Source organism: Erpetoichthys calabaricus, chromosome 4 (assembly GCF_900747795.2).
Source record: "Erpetoichthys calabaricus chromosome 4, fErpCal1.3, whole genome shotgun sequence".
Lineage (NCBI taxonomy): Eukaryota > Metazoa > Chordata > Cladistia > Polypteriformes > Polypteridae > Erpetoichthys > Erpetoichthys calabaricus.
The window spans coordinates 271,292,458-271,316,217 of record NC_041397.2 but is presented as its reverse complement, the minus strand read 5'-3'; the positions used below and the strand labels follow the sequence as shown (position 1 = coordinate 271,316,217).

At 36.9% G+C, this 23,760-nt stretch overlaps 1 protein-coding gene across 1 annotated transcript in view; it reads right to left on the bottom strand.

Moving 5' to 3' along the window:
- The window catches only part of LOC114651457 (uncharacterized), a 34,716-nt gene extending 17,915 nt beyond the window's left edge, over positions 1–16,801 (bottom strand). Inside the window, exon 1 of the mRNA XM_028801327.2 lies at positions 16,611–16,801. Coding sequence (XP_028657160.2) covers positions 16,611–16,674 — 64 coding nt within the window. The 5' untranslated portion in view covers positions 16,675–16,801. The remainder of the gene's footprint in view (positions 1–16,610) is intronic.
- Positions 16,802–23,760: the final 6,959 nt, after the last annotated feature.

Genomic DNA, 23,760 nt, shown 5'->3' with positions numbered 1-23,760 from the left:
ATCCCATTAAGGTTTGGTTCTTGTCTTGCTTTCAATACCTATGCTAAACTTTTACATGCTTATGAACATGACATGCTCATTTCTCACAGAGAGTACCACAAGCCCAGAGCTGGCACACCAGGTAGAGTTAGTATGGATATCTGTCATACCTGACATTTATGGCAGGTGGGTTTAAAAGAAGTACAGTAGATGAGTTGAGTATGTAATCACCCTGGATCTTCTAGATATGCTTCGAAATTGATTGATTTCATATGCAAACATCACTTTATAAAGACTAAAATGTCAACATCAACAATCATCTAGTGCATATGTCTCTTCAGTCTTTATCATCTATATCTTATCAAAGTCAAAAGTCAAAGCGAATTTTATTGTCATCTAAACCATATACAAGTATACAGATAGACAAAATTGCTAAACTCAGGGTTCACAGTGTAACAACATGAAGTGTAAATAATAAATTAAAAATAGAATTTAAATGTAAATTTAAAATTAAAACATAAACAAGACAAAGAAGCAGCAGCAATATTGACGTGTAGTAAACAATATGAACATTCAAGAATGTCAAAATACTTAAAGGCCAGTATGAGATTTTCAGTTCTTTTTTACATGGACACTCATCTTTGCAGGACTGTGGCTCACATGTATAAAAGTTCTGTTTTTAGAGATGGTTGAGGCAGTGTGGAAGATCTAAGGTGGCAGCATGGTGTTAAGGAGTCTGACAGCTTGGGGGTAAAAACTATCCTGCAGCCTGGCAGATCTGGCTCTGATGCTGCAGTAACTTCTCTTGGATGGCAGAAGTGTGAAAAGTCCATGTGAGGGGTGTAAGGAGTCCTACACAATGCTGCAGGCCTTGCGGACAATGCGTTTCTAAAATATGTCCTGTAGTGAAGGGAGAGGCACCCCAAAAATGTTCTCTGCTGTCTTCACTATCCTTTGCAGGTGCTTGCAGTCGGATATGTTGCAGTTGCCATACCAGACAGTAATGCAGCTGGTCAGAACACTCTCAATGGTGCCTCTGTAGAACATGGTGACGATGGAAGGGGGAAAACTTGCTCGCTTCAGCCACCTCAGGAAGTGTAGTCTCTGCTGGGCTTTCTTGATTAGTGATGAGGTGTTATGTGTCCACGTAAGTTCCTCAGTTATGCACACCAAGGAACCTGGTACTCCTAACAGTCTCCAGATCTAAACCGTTGATGCTGAGTGGGATGTGGGCAGGATGTGATTTTCTGAAGTCCACGATGGTCTCTTATGTCACAATTATTGCTCTCAAGCATTTTGACAAATTGATAGAGGTATGATTCAGTTAACCTTGTGTTAGCCGCTACTGGATTTTCTTATCCGAGAGGAATCACGTGGTGAGGCTGAATGGCACAATCACTAAATCTCTCAGTCTTTTATTAAGTGTTCAAATGTAACAAAACAACATCAGATTTAAGTTCAGCAAGCTATAAAATGTATATTTGAACACATAGAGTCTACATAAAGGCTTGAAAAGTGGAAATAAAAATTAAAACAAATCAAGTTCAAAACAGGAACAAAGTTAATAAACACTTTTTGGCTTAGCATAAATGATCTGGTTGTAGAAGAGATGGAGAAGGTAAACACAGACATTGTTGTAAATAAAGATCACCAGCCAGTTAAAAATATTTAAAATGTTACACAAAGTGATGATCGATTTTTAGAAATGTCTAACTGAAAGTGCTTTGACTTGTTCTTTCACAGGACAATGTAGCAGTATAGCGATGAAGAGAAAGTGTTATGTGTTGTGTTACATTTTACACACAATGGAAAGGCCAAAACCATAAAATACAACCCTTAAACACAAGTAAAAAAATATTTCATCAATGTACTTCACAGATAATTTAATGGTAACACACTTCAGAATACAACAAAGAAGACGATCAGGGAAAATATTAAGACCCAATGAAATGACAAAACTGGTACATAAGCAAAATTACACAAGAATGAAAAAAGAACTGCAAAACAGTGCAAACTTAATAAGAGAAAGAAACCAAAGGGACAATAATTAATTTAAGCAGAAATAACAACCAAACAACTTAGAATAAAGAATTTATCAAAGACTAATAAAGAAAAAAAAACACATTTCTGAGATTTAAAATCCAAAAGTTTCAGAAAACAAAAAAAAAAGTCATTGGTAAACTATTTTGATTCTAAAAATCTGAAAGATTAATGCTAAGGAAGTAATTTTGCATTACACAAAACACAAGCCAAATGCATTACTGTACAGCTAAATAAAAATACAACTTAAAAATAATTTACTTTTGTAATTACGCGGGACCTACTCTGTGAAATTGAACCCAAATGCAATGAAACCTGAAAAGAATGAAGAGCTAAAGGATCCAGGGTCAAGACCCAAGTAAGAATATGATACATTAAAATTTCTTCTCCTAAGAATCCCTTTACTCTAAAACAGAAAACCTTAAAAGACTGTTTGTGCATTGCAGTCTGTTGTGCATTGATTCTCATTTGATCAGGCACTGTATATAGATTACCTCTTTATAATAATACAATCAAGTTGCTAGATGTATTAGCTGAGCATCTTCACCATTGTCTATGTAGCACTTCATGCTGTTACTTATTTATTGTATGACTTGGAAGGGCCTGTATGATGAGTATGTCTAATTGATTCCTTTGTTGGTTCTCTGATAGTTGTTTATTATTTTTCTACTTATATTGCATGTTTTTGTTGGGATTAATTAAATTACCTTCATAAAATCAAATTCCATGCAAGTTAAGGCAAAAAATGAAAAAGCTGATAGAAGGCTAACAGCCTGTTTTTGAAGTACTTAGTTTCATTCTCTAAGCCATTATTGGTTCTCTGAGGTGACGCTTTATGATCAGCAGTAAAGCAATACCACTACATATAAACAGATACACAATTAGATACTTTATCAATAGACTGACATCCTGTGTGTCCTGTCTTTCTCCCACTCCTTTGAGGACTGGCTACAGTGAACCAGGATTCTGAATAGGATAAGGATTTTAAGAATGTTATGTTAGGGAATGTTATGTTTATTGATTGCAAAGGGAAAATACAGTTTTGCAATAACTGACACACAAAAACTACACAGAATATTCTCAAGATTAAATAATAAGATAAAATTGACAGATAGACAGAAAGACAATATTCAACTTTGTCATTACTGCATAAACATTGACATCTCTGTGGTTAGTCATATACAGTACCTATGCTTTTTGAATTTTTTGTTAACATTTTTAACCTGTAATTCACATATGCTGCTCTCCATGTTAAATTTAAATGTAGAACCAATGCTAGTATATTATATTTCTCACATTGTGTAATGAAACAAAATTAACTAAATAGGTTACAAAAAATAATGTTTAGGGGTTGATGAACAAAATAACAGAAACAACTGGAATTTTACTTTTCGTAATTAAATCGTAATTACAAATGTAACAGCAGAGGAGAGTCACATTAGTTTGATGGCCAATAAGAAGTATTTCACAATTTCCATTTAGATATGTGAGTTTTCAAAGCAACATGAAGTAACTAATGGAGTTCCAAAGAGCCCAGACTCTCATTGGTCACAAAAACTCCAAAACTATTTAATGTTTTAAAGGGAGCAGTTTCAAAAATAATTGAAAAATTACATCAGCAAAGTGAAACTGTGGTCACAAATTGTAGCTTACTAATGGGAATCGATGGATACTTCACATCATAGTCATTAAATTCCACAAACTTACAGAGTCAAAAATAAACACAAAACTGAATGAGTGTCACTGCGGCACAGTCTCAACAAAAACTGTACATTGCAAGCTTTATAAAAATGGAGTTCATGACAGGACTTGTATGCAAGGCTAGTGCACATAGACACATAACCTAATGTAGGAAACACAATCTGGACCCTTGAATAAAGAGTACTATGGTCTGATGGTCATCTTTTGCTCAACTTCCAACATACAGACGCTTTTATGTTTGGAAAAGCCAACTCACAATGTGAGATGCCAAAAGTGAAATGTGGTGAAGGATTCAAAACCCTATGGGGCAGCCATCTGATGGAAATCATTGAATTTGATAAATGTTGTGTGTGGTCATTTAATAGCAAAGTAATATGAGGTCATTTTACAAGAAAAGGAACGTCCAATGGTGCTGACACTGTTCGTCATGATGTCCCCCTAAACTAGCATGATAATGCTCCCATTGCTAAATTAATTCAAGAGCAGCTTCATGAACACTGGGATGAACCTGAACATCTTTAAACCTTTATGGGAAGTTCTAGAGCACAAAGAGTGAAGTTTTAATCTACTTTATCCATCAAACAACTGGAGACTTGAAATATGGTGTAATAGCGCATGGCCCACAGTTATATGACTTAAATAACAGCTATTCAAAAAGGGATTTTTAGCTGCTCAATAGACAAAGCATTTGCCTGTTCCTTATTATATCCTTCATTTTAACATATTGTTAGGTTTTTCTGTTATTTTGTCCATTCTCTGTAGTATGTGTATACTTGTATTCCATATACGTATTGTAATTAACAACAGTGAGATTTACAGTATATTTATATATGTAATTCTTATCCATATCACTTACTACCCTTCCCCCGTGGCTCCGCCCGCGTAGTAGTGAAACAGGACAGACTTTAAAAATCAATAAACAAACAGGTATCGCTAGTTAAGCAGAGGCAAGGTACACTCCAAAACACAGAGGTACATCATCACGAACGGAGGCTGGAGCGTGAGTGAGGAGGGCCCTGCCCGGCTCCCTACTCCCGACATCATGCTTCCCCCTCCCTATGGCCCGCAGCCTCTGTCTCGCAATAGCACAAATATTTCACTCCTGCAAGCGAGCTATGATTCATAAATCGATAAGAGAAGTCGCAAAATCAATGTTCAAGCAAATTCTAGAAAATAGCCCAATCTAAATCCGTTAAGTAGTTCTTTTATTCCCTAGCTAAGCGGAGGTAAGGAACACCCCGAGGCTGGAGCGTGAGTGAGGAGGGCCCCACCCCCCTCCCCTCGGACCTCTGCATCTCTCTCGGATTCGTGCAAATATATCGGTACCGCAAACGAACTATGATACTTAGCATGATGAGAGAAGTCGTAAAATCATCCGGAATGTTCAAGCAAATTATAGAAAAAAACCCGATCTAAATCCGTTAAGTAGTTGTCTCGTGAAAAACAGACAGACAGACGTTGGATTCTATATATATATAGATATAAAAATGAGGGTCAAGGAGCAGTTTTGCAGCCTGTTAAAGTTTAAATTGAAATGCCTCTAATTACATCGGAATTCTTAAAACTTACTGCTAGTTACTATGTTAGTATCGCATTCTGGTAGACTAACATTGTTTCACAGTACTTGTATCAACTGCTTTAACATCATACTTATTGGACTTGAAGCCCCCATATCTGGAAGTCATGCCTCACATAATCCTGCTGTTTTTCTTAAGAAAAACAATGGGTAGCAAGAAAACTAAAACTAAAAAAAAAAAATAACACAGCATGTTCAGCTGCAGGAAGAAAACTGCATTATGAAGAAAGGTCAATTCAGTATGAAGCAGAATTAAAATAACGAGTTGGTAAGAGGCAGAAAATGTTAGAGATGCTGTTAGCTGAATGAAGTAAACCAGAACACCTAGAAAAATTGAGAAATTAAATACCTGCATAAATATTATTTTCTAAATGTCTAGACAATAAAAACACACAGATAAGCCAACCTATACTTTAGGAAATACTCCTGATACTAAATAAAAAAAATATTTAAAACAATAAATAGAAAGTTTTGCTAAAGTAGAGTCAAATCGGCTAGCACAACTTTCATATGTTTTTATAGAATACAGAGTAACATCCATCAGTTTTCAAACCAGTTTATCCAGAACAGGGTCACAGGGAAGCTCAGCAAGCATTGGGTACAAAGCAGGAACAATCCCTGGACATGGTGCCAGTCCATCTCACAGTGAACACACACACAAACACACACCCGTTTAGAAAGGCCAGATCACCTAATAGGCATGTCTTTGGACTGTGGGAGGGAATCCACATAGACAAGTGAACAACATGGAAACTTCACCGAACAAACACCCAAGAAGTAAACCCTGAGCATCTTGTTGCAAGACAGCAGCGCTAACACTGTGCTACCATGCCATGTTAAAGCTGCTTAAACTGATTCAGGGTAACTGAGGGCAGCATTAGAACCAAGGAAGAAAGCAGTCCATGCTGTCTAGCATCACACTCACGCATAACAGAAACAGCAATCAACCTAAACATGCCTGTCGTTGAGGACATGAAGAGGAACTGAAACCTTTACAGTTATAAGGGGGACATGCAAAGATCGCACAGACATTAACCACACATGGAAATTAAACCCAGTATGCTTTTTAAATATATTCTCCTGAAATAAAATGTCATTATTTGATAGTACCATTTTCAGTTAGCTGCACCTTTGAAATAAAATGCCTGATATTTTGCTGACTGAACAGTAGAGGCACAATTAAAATCAGAGTGTGCGCAAAATATTTTGTATTCTGAACTGATGTACTGAGTTGCACAGTGGGAAGTGCTGCAGTCTCAAGACTCCAGAACATTGCGATTGAATCCTGGCAGGTTTAATATACATTATCTGTGGAGTTTGCAAAGTTTTTTTTTTAGTCAGGTACTTCAGCTTTTCTCCAATAAATGTGTATTTACGGATTGTGGACTAGCAGCCAATGTATGGTCTGTTCATTCTTTTGACTGCTGTTTGTGAGATATGGCTTTGCTTCTGCATGGGTTCAGTAAATGGAAACTAAGCTTAACACACATTATTTAGCCATCTTTTTCATTATCTGCTTGGAGATTTTGCCATTCTGTACACAGCATCTTACTAGCCACCCCTGACACAGGGCCATCTTAGCCGGCATCATAGACCCCCCGGGCAAAGTAGTGTGCTGGGGCCCCAGTTTTGACAGCAAAAAAGAAACATGCATAGACATCTGAGACATTGGGAGCCCCTGTGCTCCCGGGGCCCCCAGCCAGTGCTCATTGTGCCCCTATGTTAAGACAGCCCTGCAATAAACTGTACAAAATTTAATGTTCATGTACAGTCCAAAAATATGAAAAGATTAAACATTTCAAGAGTGTGCAGTGGTCAGTATTGCTGTCCCTCTCGTTTACAGTTCCAGGTTCATATTGTGGTATGTGGTGTTGACTGTGTGTAATTTGAACTTTTTCCCAGTCTCCAAGGTTTCCTTTCTTGGTACTCTTTCATCCAAAAAGTTGATTAGCAGCTCTACATTGAATAATACCCTTGCAACCCAAAACTAATTAATAACTACAGTACTGTGAAAAGTCTAAATTTCCCTAGATGAGTTTCTCACAATAAGAAAACAAATGTCATGTTGAATTTTGAGTAATCTACTCTTGTAACATACTGTCCTGGGTATGACGTTAATCTGCATCCTGCCCTGCATGATGGCCCTCCAATCTGCAGGGAAAAACTTGGGGGTTGTTGGCAGAATTGGCACTCCAGCCACCATAACAAAAAAAAAAAACCTCACACTGTTCCACTCCGTCTGCACTAGTGTGGTGCTGAGGTATCACCCGTTGCATGCCTGCATTTGGGTCCTAATCTGGGATCCGGAATTGGTTTGTCATGTGGTGGGTATGGTAATACACTGTATCAGTGCGTGCTCCTAACCTCTCTACTCTTGAAAGTTATGATTGATCATTTTTATTATGTTCATCTCTTTGGTCTATCCATGTGTTCACTTTTGGTTTAAGGGGAGTTGAAGTACACAATAATAGAATTAAAGGCAAAGCAGTAAACAAATCTGATGGGCACACAACCACAATGTTCACGTATTCCAGAATAATTCAATCCAGCACACATCTACAGGATGTGGAATGAAACAGAAGTACCTTGACAAGGCCTGATTAAGATACCCCAACGAGCCCCTGGGTATTGAAGCTCAAAAGGCACCCAAACGACTTCCAGCAGACATTTTCACTAGACACACACATATACTCACACCCTACAAATATCACATACAGTAAGTCAATAATAAATCACGTAAAGGGATTGAAGTAGAAGAAGAAAATTCCATAACTTTGCATTGAGTCTACTTCACCTTCCTTTTTCTGGTTGTACAGTAAACATAACAAACTAACTCATGAGTGCAACATCATATTTGTCAAATCAACTTTCTGCTGATAGCACAGTTATCAATATTGATTAAATCTTTTTAAAAGGCCAATGCCCATTTGTAGCAAGAAGGTGGTGAGTAACTAAGTATTTTGGGCCACAAAAAATAATATACAAGACTGTAAAGGGGATCATTTGCTTGGGTGTGATGTTGTGTCCTGCTTCTTATCTTCTGTAGTGGCCTTGTTGTCTACCCCAGAGATGCTGAAGTCTGTGTCAGTGTTATGGGACTCCACAGACTTGGACTAAACATTGCTGCTAAGGCTGCCAGAAGCTTTAATATTTTCCCTTTCCTGACTATCTGTAACGTCACTTTCAACTACTTGATGATCGTGTCCCACTGATATCGACCCATCAGGTTTATAATAGTGAGGAATGAAGCGTGGTAGAGTTGTGTGCTTAATAGTGAATTGCTGTGAGTGCCATGTCGGCGAAAACTTGTGAAGGCCCCTTTGCAAGGTAGGCCCTAGGCTGTGCACCTAAGTCACCCTGGTGGTAGATCTGGCCATGTACAGAAAAATAAACCATCATCATCAAGTCCTTTCGTCAGAACCCTAAATACAAAGAGGAATATTTCATTTATGTGAGGTAGAATGCCCAGAGGGGACTGGGTGGTCTCGTGGCCTGGAACCCCTGCAGATTTTGTTTTTTTCTCCAGCCGTCTGGAACTTATTTTTTGTTTTTTCTGTCTTCCCTGGCCAATGCACCTTACTCTTATTCTATGTTAATTAATGTTGTCTTATTTTAATTTCTTACTTTGTCTTTTATTTTTCTTTTCTTCATTATGTGAAGCACTTTGAGCTACTTTTTTGTATGAAAATGTGCTATATAAATAAATGTTGTTGTTGTTATCATGTGCACAAAAGAAGGCATACAGTCACTTAGCAGACAACAACTCCAAACCAAGTCCCATGTGCTCTGTGGCAGAAGCCACAAACATTTTCATTATGCTGTGCAATAATATTAGTATGGGTTATTCAGTTATACTTTATTTTAGAAAAGTAAGGAAAGCCTTTCTTTACCGATGGACCTGTCTATCAGAGGGCCCGCTCACGCATACCCTCAAACTCACATTCATATGGGGCCAATTTGGAATCAACAAAATAAACAAAAACATTTTTGATGCTTGCTTGATAAAAAGTAAAACTGAAAAATCTACATAGCAATAATGAAACCTGAAACAACAAAATTCTGGAATTAATAAGCAGGCAGTATAAAACACCTGCTGGGGCCTTCCTCATAACCTTTACAGCTTTTGGTGCACACTCAGGTTTGCTCTTTCCTGAGAGGCTGGTTTCATTTCTGTTATGAATTTATCAAAGTTAGAAGACATCCAGTTTCCTTTAGGGTACTGGAACAAAGGGAGAGTTGCCATCACTTCCTCAGAAATTTCATTTGTTTAAAACAAGGCCATGCAAAAGAATTAGACACTACAAATGTGAAAACAAATACTCAGATAATGAGATGTGAAGAAATATTTGAATTATTTTCAAAAAAGAACATTTTAAAGCAATAAACGTCATTATGTGCCTGAAATTTTATTTCATATCTTCCTACAAATCATAAGCATACATTTATTTTCATATTTGTAATATAGAAACAGGTGAGGAAGTCATTCAGGTCTAAACAATGAGCTTGCGGTTGGGACTTTTTTCAAAATTTTTTCATTTTATAGCCCAATAATGCAATGCTTGAAATTTAAATACTGTACTGTAGGTACAGGAGACTGAAGAGCTCAAACTTCATTTTCTAATATATTTTGTTATACTTAAGCTTTTTTCATTGTTTTATTACTTTCTTTTGAAGATGTACTGTACATTGCCAGAGTCAAAGTCTAACTGGTATATTTAAAATTAATAAAATGATAAGTGTTTGTGTATCAGTGTATCTGTCCCCATCGAACAGATGCTGCATCACAAACATTTGTAGTAATAAAATTTATTGCAACAAATTATTGTGATGTGCCATCTGCTAGAATGACAAATGCAATGCATTTTATTACTACATGCTGTGGACACCGGAGGGCGCTCCATCTGCCCAAACCCTCACACAGACGGGCACAGACACAAATGTTACTACACAATATGGCTTGATTACTGTGGGGAAGCCATTTTGTCTTGTTCCCCACTGCACAGCACAGTACAGGTTCCTTTGATGCTGCTCCTGGGAGTGATTCAGGTGGTTGGTTAGCCAGATCTGGAATCACTCCCAGGTGTGGTGGAAACCTAATGTAGGGCTCTGCAGCTCCCCCTAGCAGCCCCCACAGAACCCAACAGTGCTTTCCCGAACTCCAACTCCCATGACGCTCTACGGGAAACCGTAGAGCCACAGCAACACAGGGGAGCTGCCATGTGGCGCTCTGGGGGAGGCATTGTCCTGTGTACATCTGCTCCCCCAGCCCTTCCAGTATATCAGCCTGCTGGCCGGGCAGGTCCACAAACTGTCTCTCACAATGCATTACAAAATTTATTCCAATAGATGGTCACTGCAAAAGTTAACACTGAAGTCTACATTGATTATTTAGATTTCACCCTTAGACAGGCAGCAGAACTAGTACTGTATAATCAAGGATATAAGAAGAACTGAACCCAAAGGCAGAAATTTAATTTATATGAAAACAGATAGAGAGATGAGCATGATTATTTGCATAGATAATTAGATATGTTTGTCTTTCACACTCATAGATAGATAGATAGATAGATAGATAGATAGATAGATAGATAGATAGATAGATAGATAGATAGATAGATAGATAGATAGATAGATACTTTATTAATCCCCAAGGGGAAATTCACATACTCCAGCAGCAGCATACTGATAAAAACAATATTAATTAAAGAGTGATAAAAATGCAGTGCAGGTTAAAAAATGCAAGATGGAGAGTGCAAGGCAGGTATAACAGACAATACCATTGTATAATGTTACCGTTTACCCACCCCGGTGGAATTGATGAGTCGCATGGTGTGGGGGAGGAACAATCATGACTACAACTGGAGCGCTAAACGTTGGGCTCAATGTATACAGACATGACAGCCTCCATGGATCACCCAGTGGTGTCCCGCACCATCAGCTGGCAAACTACAAAGATGAAAACCAATTAAAATGGACCATTTAAATGTCTTTCATTGACTCCTACAGATGGCTGACTGCATTTTGATTGATGCAATACTCAAGTTCAAGTTTACTGTCATGTGTACAGAGTAAAATTAAATTACTGCAATACAAACAACAGTAAATAAATACAAAACTGTGGAGGCCAGCATTTGGTCATTATCAAAAGGTGCCACTTAAACATGTTGACCACCATCTCACAAATAGATATAATGCAGAAAGTGGTGTCATATGGGCAATGCTTGAAGCTGGAATAGCAGGAGAAAAGCGGAGGCTGCAATTGTCAATTATCTCTCCCGTTTCTTAGGGTCAGTTTCACCTTATAATGTCTCTTTAAGTAGATCCCTTTACTCTTTGCATAATTTTGGTTGGTAGAAATTCCTGATGCCATTTTCTTGCAGGTTATTGTCTGACCATACCATCTTTCATCTTATGCCTACATGATGGGAGCACATTTCAGTGCTGCTAATATACCTGTATTTCTCTCTGCAGTTAACATTTAAATATAAAGCAGATTTAAAGATGACATGTAAATAGAATTAACCCTCTGTAAACTCTAAATAAAAAAAATATTGGTAATTCATAAAAACAAAATATTATAAGGAGTGTAACAAATTAGCAGATATGATATGGTCTGTCCAGCTTGATTGGTGATCTAATAGCTAAGTTATCCCAATGTTTCACTCAGACAATTTTTTTAAAACACTGTCAGGTCCCCACTTTAACTACTAAACATGTTTGTTCCAGATTCCTACAATCTTTTATTCTTTCTTTCCATTATTGTGGCTCTCTTTACATGCTATTTTCCTTCCATTAATTTCCAAAACCCTCTAAAATTCATAAATCTCAGTCTCAATATATTTCAGAATGAATAAATGCTCATAAATATTCATAAATCCCAATGTTCATTACATACAAATTGAGAGTATTTTTACTGTGTGGAGGCAAACAGCCAAAGTCAGAATGAGGTAGATCAATTTAACAGCTTTTATAGAAGAGCAATCAGACACCATGGCAAGTCAGATAGTAATTTTGACCAATCAATCAATATGCAGTCCTTTCATGCATAACTGTAATCATAAGCAAAAAAAAAAAAAGACTTCCTTAAATCAGACTAGAAATTTACCAGACTCTACATCACTCCTTGGTTCTAATAAAATAAGGAACCATCTTGTTTATCTCCTACCAGCACAGACCTGATTGATCTAGCTGGCCTTGCCAGAACACTCTCACCCAGTACTGGCCTATCTGTTTTTGCTGGTCTGCTGTTCCAAGTATTTCTGATAGAAAGTTCAGCTACTATTCATCTATTCATACATCTGATGTGGATAAAGAAAACTGTAGAAGCAACATAATAATAGGATAATGCAAAGTAATCATTTACCACCTAACTCCTCACCATTAGGGTTGATCCTATGCATTTTTTTTACTTTTCTGAGGTGGCTTTGGCACAACCCTACTTTGTTCCAATTTGTTGTCTGATGCTCCCCTTGTTTGATGATTACTTTGTTTTAGATCTCATTTTAGGTACGTTAGCATATAATATGAAAAGCACCTACTGCGATAGCCATGACTGTCTCTCTGCACGTCTGTCCGTCCATCTGTCTGACTCGACTCCCATTGGACCGATTGTGTTTAAATTCAGAACACTTATTTTTCAAGGAAATTTATCGGAATAGTGCAATTTCTTTATTTTACATTTCTCGAATACAGCCTACTGTACTCATGTTTGAAATTTCCGACTTTCCCATTGAAAAGAATTATCGAATTTGCCAGGTATTGCTAGGTCTCTTTATCATAAAACAGAGAAGTATTCTGTGGAAATTCAACTACAAATTAGTTTACTGTGTACATTTTACTTTCAGAGTGGTTACTTCAGCTTTCTCTATACTGTATATATTTTTCTTCTTCAGATTCTAGCCGACTACTTGCAGTTGTGCACACTGACAGAAGTACACCTTTCTGCAGGATGGGGCAGAGTCAGATATAGAAAGGGTTACATGACCGAGTATTACCATATAAGAAAAGCACAGTATTAGATGTGTATGTATTTATTAAATTCAGTAATAATGACATTCTTAATTTATTAACATTGTGATGTGTGGGTCACAGACTTGCATAACAGTGAAGGAGGAGAGTCCAGGTTTCTGGCAAAATCTGCTTTATTGTTGTCTCAATGTTATCCAGATGGGAGCTATCCCTTCAGCACACACACAAAACCCAGCACTCATGCAATGACGTGGATGTCATCCTGTGTTCGCTCTCTTCTCAGCTTAAAAGAGAAGACAGACTACCAGCTCAAGTAAGAAGACAAACAGTGAGCACATAGCCCTGTCAGCGGCCAGTTCTAAACTGTTCCCTGCATTAACCATCAGGCGCTAGTCGTGTTCCCGGAGAGCCTGTGAACATTTAGTTGCCCCAGAGACGAACAAGCAATCCCTGCCTGCATTAAGAGAGTTTCGACACACAGCGCAGTTGGGGAGTTGTCGGAGACTCAAAAATCTCACAATATATAGTAGTAGTTATATTTTTATTATAGGTCTCTGAGTATATTAACAGTCTGGCTCCTGTCTCAGCCCCATCCTGCGCTCATCTGTACATCTGCACGGTGTCTTGCGTGAACCACAGACACATTAACCCTGCTTCTTGAAATAGCAGTGGGTAAATGACGTGATGCTCATGTTTGTACAAATAAGAGATGTAAGCATCTTAACCTATGTAGAAATGTATGAAAGATAGCTTGGTGACGCCTTTATGCTCGGTATTTCTGTTACACTAACATCATCCTCATGATTGGGTTATCTAAAAATTATAATGATTTAATATTTCTCTAACACTATCATTTATGAAGAAATCAACACAGTGATCCACTGCCTATCATAGTTAAGATGCAACCAGCAATTTTATCTTGAGACTTTAGCATAGATTTTAAATTTCCATCGGGCACTTCTTTCAAATATGTGATGTTTAAGAAAAAAGGGAAATTATGAATTAGCCGCAGACCCTTCACATCCAACAACTAACAATAGCACATGAATCTTTTCATTACAGCAGAGTTGAAATCTGCCATCCATTAAAGTAATTTTACCCACAAGATATTGTAAAATTTGTTTAAAATATTTTTATCTAATATACAGTAGCTCACTCCTACAAAAACATGTAATTGTGATATCAAACTCTTTGGTGAATGGACTAGAAATTTTAAAATGCTCCAACTTTCAAACCCGCTAACCTGAATGTTACACCATACGTACATTTTCTTATTTGTTATATAATGAAATGATTGGAATAAAATGAAGTGGATCGATTAAGGAGCCACTTGTTAGATAGAACAACATCAGGCTATGCTGTGCGTTGTGCATCTGAGTATTTTATGTATACTATACAGTCAAACATTGTGAACTTAATATCTTGTTAAATTATTGCTTCCATGATGTTAAAAAAATTACATTTAAATAAAAAGATGTTAACATACCCCATATGTATTTCACCTTACACAGTTCTGAAAGACGGAAATCTTACCTTTTAACTTAAAGTTCAAAAGCTAATCAATCAATGCCAGTGGGTAAACGATAAATTACTAATCCTTTGTCAAGCTGCATAACCCTACCACCAAAAGGTGTTTTCAGATTTACATTTACATTCATTTGATTAGCAGATGCTTTCAATATTTTGTTCCTAGTAGGCTGATGTTGTCTCTGCTGTTTTATCGCTTCAGTGTCTAACGTCAACTGACTCCTATGACTTGGTGTAATGACATACGAGAACTCTTGCAGGGGTTTTACTGTTTCCTAACAACTACTCTTATTTAAATTATCGTCTTTATGCCAATTATACGTGTGGTTTGTAAAGGGTCATGTAATGGTGGTTTTTGTGAAAAACATGATATTGATTTGGACTTTCCTGCATTTAGAGTATACAAGTTCAGCCCATGTTGGTGTGTTTCCCCTAAACTTCTCTGTCCAATACTGTTTTAGAAAATATAGTGATGACTTAATCAGTTATTTTTATGAATATTATAACTTTTTTGCTCGATGGTACATTGATAGAGTAGTAAGTGCCACAAACATCCAGAGCCCCAAGTTCAAATATCATACTTGCTCATTGTCCATGTGGAATTTACACAGTCCCACCTGCATGGGTTTTCCTCTAGGTACTGTAAACACATGCTGATGAGATTAACTTGGAAATGGCCCCGTGGGAGTGAGCGTGGGGGTGTGTAAATGAGTGGGCCTTAATCGATTAATGCCCCTTGTGAACCTGAAGTAGAATAAACAGGGTCTTTTTTTATAAAGCTTTATTGAGCTTATAAACCACATTACAGTAAGTAAATACATTTCAGACAGGAATAATAATAAAAAAAACATTTAAATTGCACCTTTAATATAATCAGTACAGCACAGCAAACTTTAATGTTCAAAATTAAGTTGCATTAAACTGTAATGAACACTCAGCACTGCTTCACTACCCAGCTCAGAGGAGCATGTGACCATAAATTCAATAGGAGATGGGTCTTGCATATTGAAACATCAAAATAAAAACATAGCAGAGGCTAAAGACTGGCAGGCTTATTTTACAGTAGAACAGCAATATTACTCTCAAAGTATGAAGAAGCTTCGTATCATTCCTCATGAACACAGTTCAATTTTTTCTAGTTTTAGATAATAATATATATATATATATATATATATATATATATATATATATATATATATATATATATATATATATATATATATATATATATAAATATATATGTATATGACATTGCTTTCCAATTGTGTAATTGAGTTAATTGAGCAAAACAATATAAAGAAAAACTGAACTGAAAGTAGACAGATGAGTTATTACTACTATCAGTAACATTGCCTTTAATTAAACAAGAATAAAAATCCGTCCATCTATTGGGCCACAGCCTCTTCTAGGTGCATATTGTAGGTTACAAAGTAGGAACCGACCCAGGACAGGATACCAGCTCATCTTTGCACAAACTCATTCACACTCGTACTCACTCATAGTGGAACAATTTAAAGGTATGAGTCATTTTAATATGTTTAACATCTTTAGGAGTAGATTGTGAATCTGAACACTGGGAGAATTTTTAGACTTCACACATGCAGTTCGTGAGGTGTGATTTGAATGCAGAAGCTGAGAGGCATCAATATAAACTCTGCAAAACTGAGCTGCATTCATAGATTAAGCTAGTACTGTTGTTGTTTTATATATAAAAGGCATTTTTAGCTTAAATGTAAAATCAATAAATCGTTGATCTTTCTGTTGTTCAATTGTAAATATTAAAAAATAAATGAATAAAAATATATTTTCTTCTGCTTACCTTCTGTTTGGTAACGTGTTATAAAATATACCAGGACCAGAGTCAAGAAGTGGTGTGTCCCCATTGCCAGTTATGTGCTGATATCCTCCATGGGCAAAATTAAATACCACAGGTTGGAAAAATATTCACTTAGACAATCAGTAACCTCAGATGATTGTGTTTAGTTGCTGTTCACAAGAGGAAATGCTGTAAATTGCTCTGCACATTCTGAAATTAATTTCTCCACGTGTTTCTGCATCAACCCACATCATCTCCTCTCAATGCTGCATCTTTGTGGTTTATAGTTCCTTCCTATTTTGTAAGTCTCTTTTACATGTGAACATACAGCAGTAAAAGAAAGGAAACATGCTCAATTTTAATTTCCTTAGACTTTTCTCAAATATTAAATTTTATGAAAAACTTGCTTTCATCAAAAAAGGTTTATTGCATAAGATGTTTAGATAATTATGCTTCTATGTTTTGGCATTATGTTGCATAATCCAAGATACGTGCTAACTCAAAGTTATTAACTTTATAAACATTTGGTTGAATAATCATGACAAGGAATTGCACTAATATAATGAGCAAAAATGAATAAACTTGAAATTGTAGCACAATGAAGAAATCCAGAAACAGTAAGTTGTAGTTATAAGTTCATTGTAATGATTAGGGCATAGCTAACAATATAGGATATTGTATACAATTTTGTAACATTTATTTGAAAGGAAGGTGCATGCAATAAGTTCTGATTAACTTATATGAGCATAGCAGCATGACATGTATTCATTAAAGGAATGAAAAGTCATTAAAATAAACAATATAGGCACTGCCTGAAACAACATGTAAAGTACAAAATAAAGACAACATGTGCTTCAGTGTAGTCTGTTTGTTGTGTGATGAGGTAGCAGGACCCATGGAACCTAAAGCAGTAAGCCTTTTTAGTTCAAGTTATTAGGTGTCTCCACAGCAAGTTTTTCATTCTCATGATTGATTCATTAAAATCCATACAGTCTGTGAGTAAGAAACTTTGAGCAAAGACCTATTGTCACATCACAAAAGGCCTCATCTTTTACTGATGTCTCACTCTAGTCAGCCATTCAACAATAATGTCCAGTAGGCCATCTGACATTAGTTGATCATACTCAATTACATAAGAAAGAGCCAGATCGAATTTGACAATTTTATTTAAGATGTAATTTATTTAATAGACAGAAAAGATGCTATACTGTATGCAGGTGTACAAAGAAACAAAAAAAAAATTATAATAAACAAAAATTAGGATAGGCTGGTGGATAGAAATGTAAAATTAACCATAAGATTAAAAAAATAAGAGAAAAATGCTATTTTCTAAATTTGTTTCTTCTAAAACAGAGTGTAGCAGATAGAGGCTTTGTCCACCTCTTGAACCCTCAGGTACCACTCTGAACACCAGGTAAAAGTATAAATAGTATTTATTTTACTATTAAATCGTGCACAAAGCACTCTCCACACTACACTCATAAACACAATAATTCTCTCTCTCACTAACCAATCCTCTTCGCCCAGACACTTCGCCCTCCTACCTCCCAGCTCAGCTCACTGTCTGGGCTTTCCCATAGTCCTTTTATATCCCCTGGCCCGGAAGTGGTTCCTGGCCAAACCCACAAGTCCGTTTTCCTCCCGGGTCAGGGTAAACAGTCCTTTTATTCATCCCGGGAGCACGTCGCTCCTTCCGGTCACGTGATGCTGACGCACTCCCGGGTTATAGGGCACACAAGAGCCCACTAGCCCCCCTACAGCGACTCCTAGTGGCCCCCAAGGTATCCAGCAGGGCTGTGTATATAAACTACAAAGTCCATGAGGCCCTGCTAGAACTCGGGGCACCATCATGCTGTCCGGAGGGCTCCTCCTAGCGGCCTGGGGGTGGCGACCGGAGTCTGTAGCCGGTCGTCCATCACAAGAGATTGACACAAACTCTGTACACAGCAATATTACTGGTGCTGGCATGTGTACACTTTCAAGTGCTAATTTTACATTGGTAGTTGTGCTATATTACAGATAAATAAAAATAATGGTAACAAGATAGATATAGAGAGAGTATATATCTCTCCCTCTGTGTCTCTCTCTCTCTGTAGATATATCTACTCTAAATACTGTATATAAAATCCTAAGCCTAAAAGTGCAGTGGTGAAGTTTTTATGTCATGTTTTTTGTCACGCTTTAAATCAGGCTTATTTTAAAACCTACATATATATGTTTGGTATCATTCTTTTCAGAATTTACTGAACTTTAATGTGATGTTGTTAGATTTTCAGTTTCTTATTTTGTTTTTAAATGATAAACTAAAAAATATCAAGAACTCACGTCTCACGAGATGGGACTTTGTGCCAAAAGATTTAACCACACCTGGAGCTGGAAATAAAAGAAAAAGAGTAGGACAGCTGCTGTACAGGTTTTTAAATGTTCAAAGCACCGCATGAGATGCAGATCATGCAGCACGTCAACAGCAGTAAGCCAGCAGCTGATCGAGCAAAGAGGAGGTAAAAAAAAACATTTGTTTCCCATTGTATCACCGTTTAAGAGGGGGTTTCGGAGGAGCGACTGCGTGTCCTTGAGGTGCGTTCAGCCCCCCTCTTCACAACGCAAGCGGCAGAGACACGAAGTGGCTGGCGAGCAAAGCGAGCAGGGGGGAACCCCCTAATATATTGCTCAGCAGTATACATAGGACAAACATCAAAAAGAATTGCAACACGTATACAGGAACATCGCAACGCCATTAGAAGGAAGGACTCACGATCACAGATCTATACGCATACAAAATCAACAATGTACAAGTAAGATTTAAGGCCAGTACTAAAAGTGCCAGAGAACTGGCTGAATCTTGGCTATCAGACAAAAACGCCATTAACAGACATTTAGACATAAACCCAACATATGCAAACTTAAGTAGAACATGTTCATAATAAATAAAACATTATGACCTGTAGTCCACCCCCGACCCAGCTTCCCCCCCCCCACCTAATTTTGCTATATATTGCCTTTGATTCTTGTATGTCTAATCATTATCCTCTGATGAAGGCTCCTGGTAGGGGCTGAAAGCTCAGAAATAAAAACTACTTTATGATACGTGATTCATTTTTCTCCAACTGCTATTATGCAAGCTGTATCACAGACCTTTGCTTCCAAATATGTATATATATATATACTGTATATATATATATATATATATATATATATATATATATATATATATATATATATATATATATATATATATGTATGTAAATTTTGCGTTTGATAATATATACTGTGCATGCTTTCACACGCAAAGGAAATTTTGAGATCTAACTTACAACATACATGGGGTAGGTTTGAAGGTCGCACAGGAAGATAACTGATATGTATTTCTTTCCTCACACCTGAAGTGCCTTAAGAAAGCCTAATCCCATCTTCCCAGGCTGCATCTTTTCAATAATACCAGTGTTTGTTAGACTAGACAGTGGAAAAGAAAGCACAAGTTCTCTAAAATGGAGAGGTCATTGTAAGCTTAATCACCAAATGCCTCTTCATACATCTTTTTTGTGATTTATACACATTTCACATATGTATATTTACATATATGATATTACTTGTATTTATATATTCTCATACCCCCATTAGCAATTATGTGCCTACAACTCAGGATATAAAGCCAATTCTTCAAAGCATGAAGGTTCCAGAAACAACCCTTATTTATTTAAATCATCATAGGCTCCATAAATAACCATGGAGAGATGATAACAGATTTGTAAAATACCAATGGGTTCCTGATTTTAAAAGGACTCTTGCTACATACAGTAACATGAGCTGAGTTCAGGTTTTCTCATTCTGTTAGTATTCTGCTATATAGTCTACTATACTTTAAAGATGTCTGTTTCAGGAACCTGAAGCCCACTGAACCAATTCATATGTAAAGAAGCCTTCCCAGAATGAAAAGTTTTTTTGTTAAGAAATGGTTCTAGGGGGAACCACACAACCCAGTAAAGTACCATTAAGGACCCATTATTTTTAAGAGGTCTTTTTACTGTTGATAATGCAGATCCACAGGAGATGCAGATTGCTGTAGTCAGTACTCTTGAAACAGTACATTTGTCTAACAACACTGATAACAGCAGAACTATGGATGAGGCTACACAGCATCCAACTTCTCTCTGCATATCTAAATAAATACGGAAAATAAACTAACAATGCCAAACATGCCATATCAGAATGTAGTCCACAGATGTGGACTCAAGTCACATGACATGGACTGGAGTCTGACTTGAGTCACGAAATTCATGAATTTTGACTCATTTCAACAAAATCAAAAAAGATTTGCAACTCGACTTGACTTTCACTTGGGCTTCAACATTTGCCTTATACTTTTTAAAATAAAGACATAGTCCAGATGTTCAGTTTTTGATTGACCATACTTCAGAATGACAGTATATGTGATCTAAATTTATTACCTGTGTCCATGGTGAAACCTGGTGGTATATGTCAGCAATGCACAATTCCCCATACCCTGTCATATTTGGCTGGAACTAATCTAACAAGAAAAGCAGTCAAGTACATGCTACACCTGTGAAGTCACACTGCCAGGCCATAGATGCGGCAATCCTGCCTGAAGCTGTCTCCACACTGTGTTTACGCCCTAGTCGAGAGCGGGAATCCTCCAAGGAGAAGACTGCTTTTAGCACCCCCAATGGACACTGGCAGTATTGTGTCCTCCCATTTTGGTTGTAAGGGGCACCGGCCACCTTACAGCATTTGGTGAATAAAGTTCTACGCCCATAATGCCTATAGTACTGCCTATTTGGATGAGGTAGTCATCTAATCATTGGAGGAACTCGTGCTGCACATTCAATATGTAAAGCCAGGCTCCAGGTAAATCTGAAAAAAGTTTTTGGACCAATGGAGGCCAAATGAAGGCTACATAGTGAGATTTGGAAAAGTCAGACCACAGTGTTTTAAAGTTACTGCCATTTTAAATTGGCCATATCTATGAACCAAGAACAGGTACCAGCTTTCTTGGGGTTCGTGGGCTAGTATTGTCCCTGCTTCTCATAAAGAGTTGTGGCAGATCTTACCAAAAAGCATGCTCCTAATATAGAGGTATGGGATGACAAAGTGGAGGCTACATTCTGTGACCTTAGGAAGGCCATTACTTCAGCACCTGTAATAATATCTCATAATTTCTCTGCCTTTTTCCTCCAGATTGATACTTTGGACACAGGCTTGGGTGCTGTGCTGAGCCAAAGCATTGCCGCTTTTCTTATTTATAATGATATTTTTATTAATACAGCTAATAAAAAGTTTATTGACTGTGAATATTTGATTTATTAAAAGCAATGAAATTGCAACAAGCTAAATTTATTAAGTGGAACAGGAAAAACAAGAAAAGCAAGCGATAATCTGTATTATTATTTTAATGAAAACACACTATTGGGTATTTCTGAAACTACTTTACATACATAAAAAGAGAAAATTAAATTAACCAAACCAATAAAGATATGAAAAAACATGGTGTTCATGTTCCTCCTGTGTCTGCATGAGTTTCCTCCAACAGTCCAAAGACCAGCAGGTTAGGTGGATAGGCGTTTCTAAATTGGCCAGTGTGTGAATATACGCATGTGTGTTGATGTGTGTGTGTGTCTGTGTGTTTGTGTGTTCACCCTGTGATTGTTCCTGCCTTGTGTCGTGTGATTTCTGGGATAGACTCCAGCTGCACCATGCCTTGGATAGTGAGTTAGGAAGGTGGATCGATGAATGGTTTAAGAATGTTTTTAGACTGATAACCAGCAGTGACTGTTTCTACAAGGTCAGCACTCGAAAACACAATTGCAATGTACCTGTGTTTCCAATGAGTTTCTTCTCAATTCACTATGACATGGCTAGATGTTTTGAGAGTGAAGTTATTACCATTGAGGAAATCTGTTATTGTGATTTGCTTTCACATATCAAAAGCATTCATTTTAGGTTAAAGGATGACACTGAACTAGCTCTGTATAAGTGAGGGTAAAAGAAAGACTCATAGGCTCTGCCTTCCCATAAACCCCAAAAATGGCTTAAGTAGATTCAGTAAAATGACAGATTAATGGACTTGTGATGCAGAAGTCATTTCAGATAATCAAAAAATCAGCTAAATAAATAAATGTAAAATGTAAAATCCTTTAGTAGCATCACTGATTTCATGCCAGAGATTGTTGTTTGTGATAAAAAACAGCAAACCTACTTCTTCCATCTTGTATGCACTTTTGTAGTACAATTTACAGCTGGTGCCCCTAAGGTCATATTTTTCATGGCAAATTCTACAGGATTCATGCAATAATGCTTTTGTGCATTTCCAAAATGTGGATTAGTAATGAGTTAGAGTTTTCTGTTTAGTATTGTTTCCTTAATTTTTCAAAGCAATTCTAGCCTTCAGTAAATTCAACACTTTTATTATTGTAGGCTTTTGGTTGAGTTATATGTATTTTATGAGTCAATGGGTGTAACCAGGAATTCATTTTAGGGATGCGAAGGTACATGAGTTACAGTTCAGTGTAAGATCAGTCGGTTCCTACTGCCATAAAATTAATTTGGGGGGGTTCAAATCCCAAACAATTTCTGCCTATGTGTGAAACCTCTTATAGTGAGGTTGTGGTTTAAATGTCAAGTTTTATTTAAAAATCAAAATACAATAATTAAATTAACTACATTGATTAAATGTAATTTAAAATTTTAATTGGCTTGAATCCTTTAGTTGCCAGATTAAGTGCCACTCTGTGATGGTTATTTGTATTCAAATAGGTTCAAAAGAGAATGAAGGAAATTAAAGTTATAAGTTATATATAAGGAAAGAACAATATGTAATCTGACTATCATATATTAAAGTCTGGAAAGTTCAAAACGATTCTTCTGAAATATGTTGAAATGTTAAAAAAAATGAGGGTGCGTATCTTGTGAAGGAAAATACCATTCAGTGAAAGAGCTTATCACAGTTTGCACACTTTAGGTTAGTTTTAAATAATGAGGACAAATGGCACGGCAGTGTTCCATCAGATTCAGAAAAGAACTAAAAGAGAAGAAAGTCAACTTTTTTAGCTCTTTGTGTGAATTTACCCATGGAAATTTACCTAATGCACATCTTTTTTTATTTGATGACTCTTCATATGACACATGGGGTTTCTTG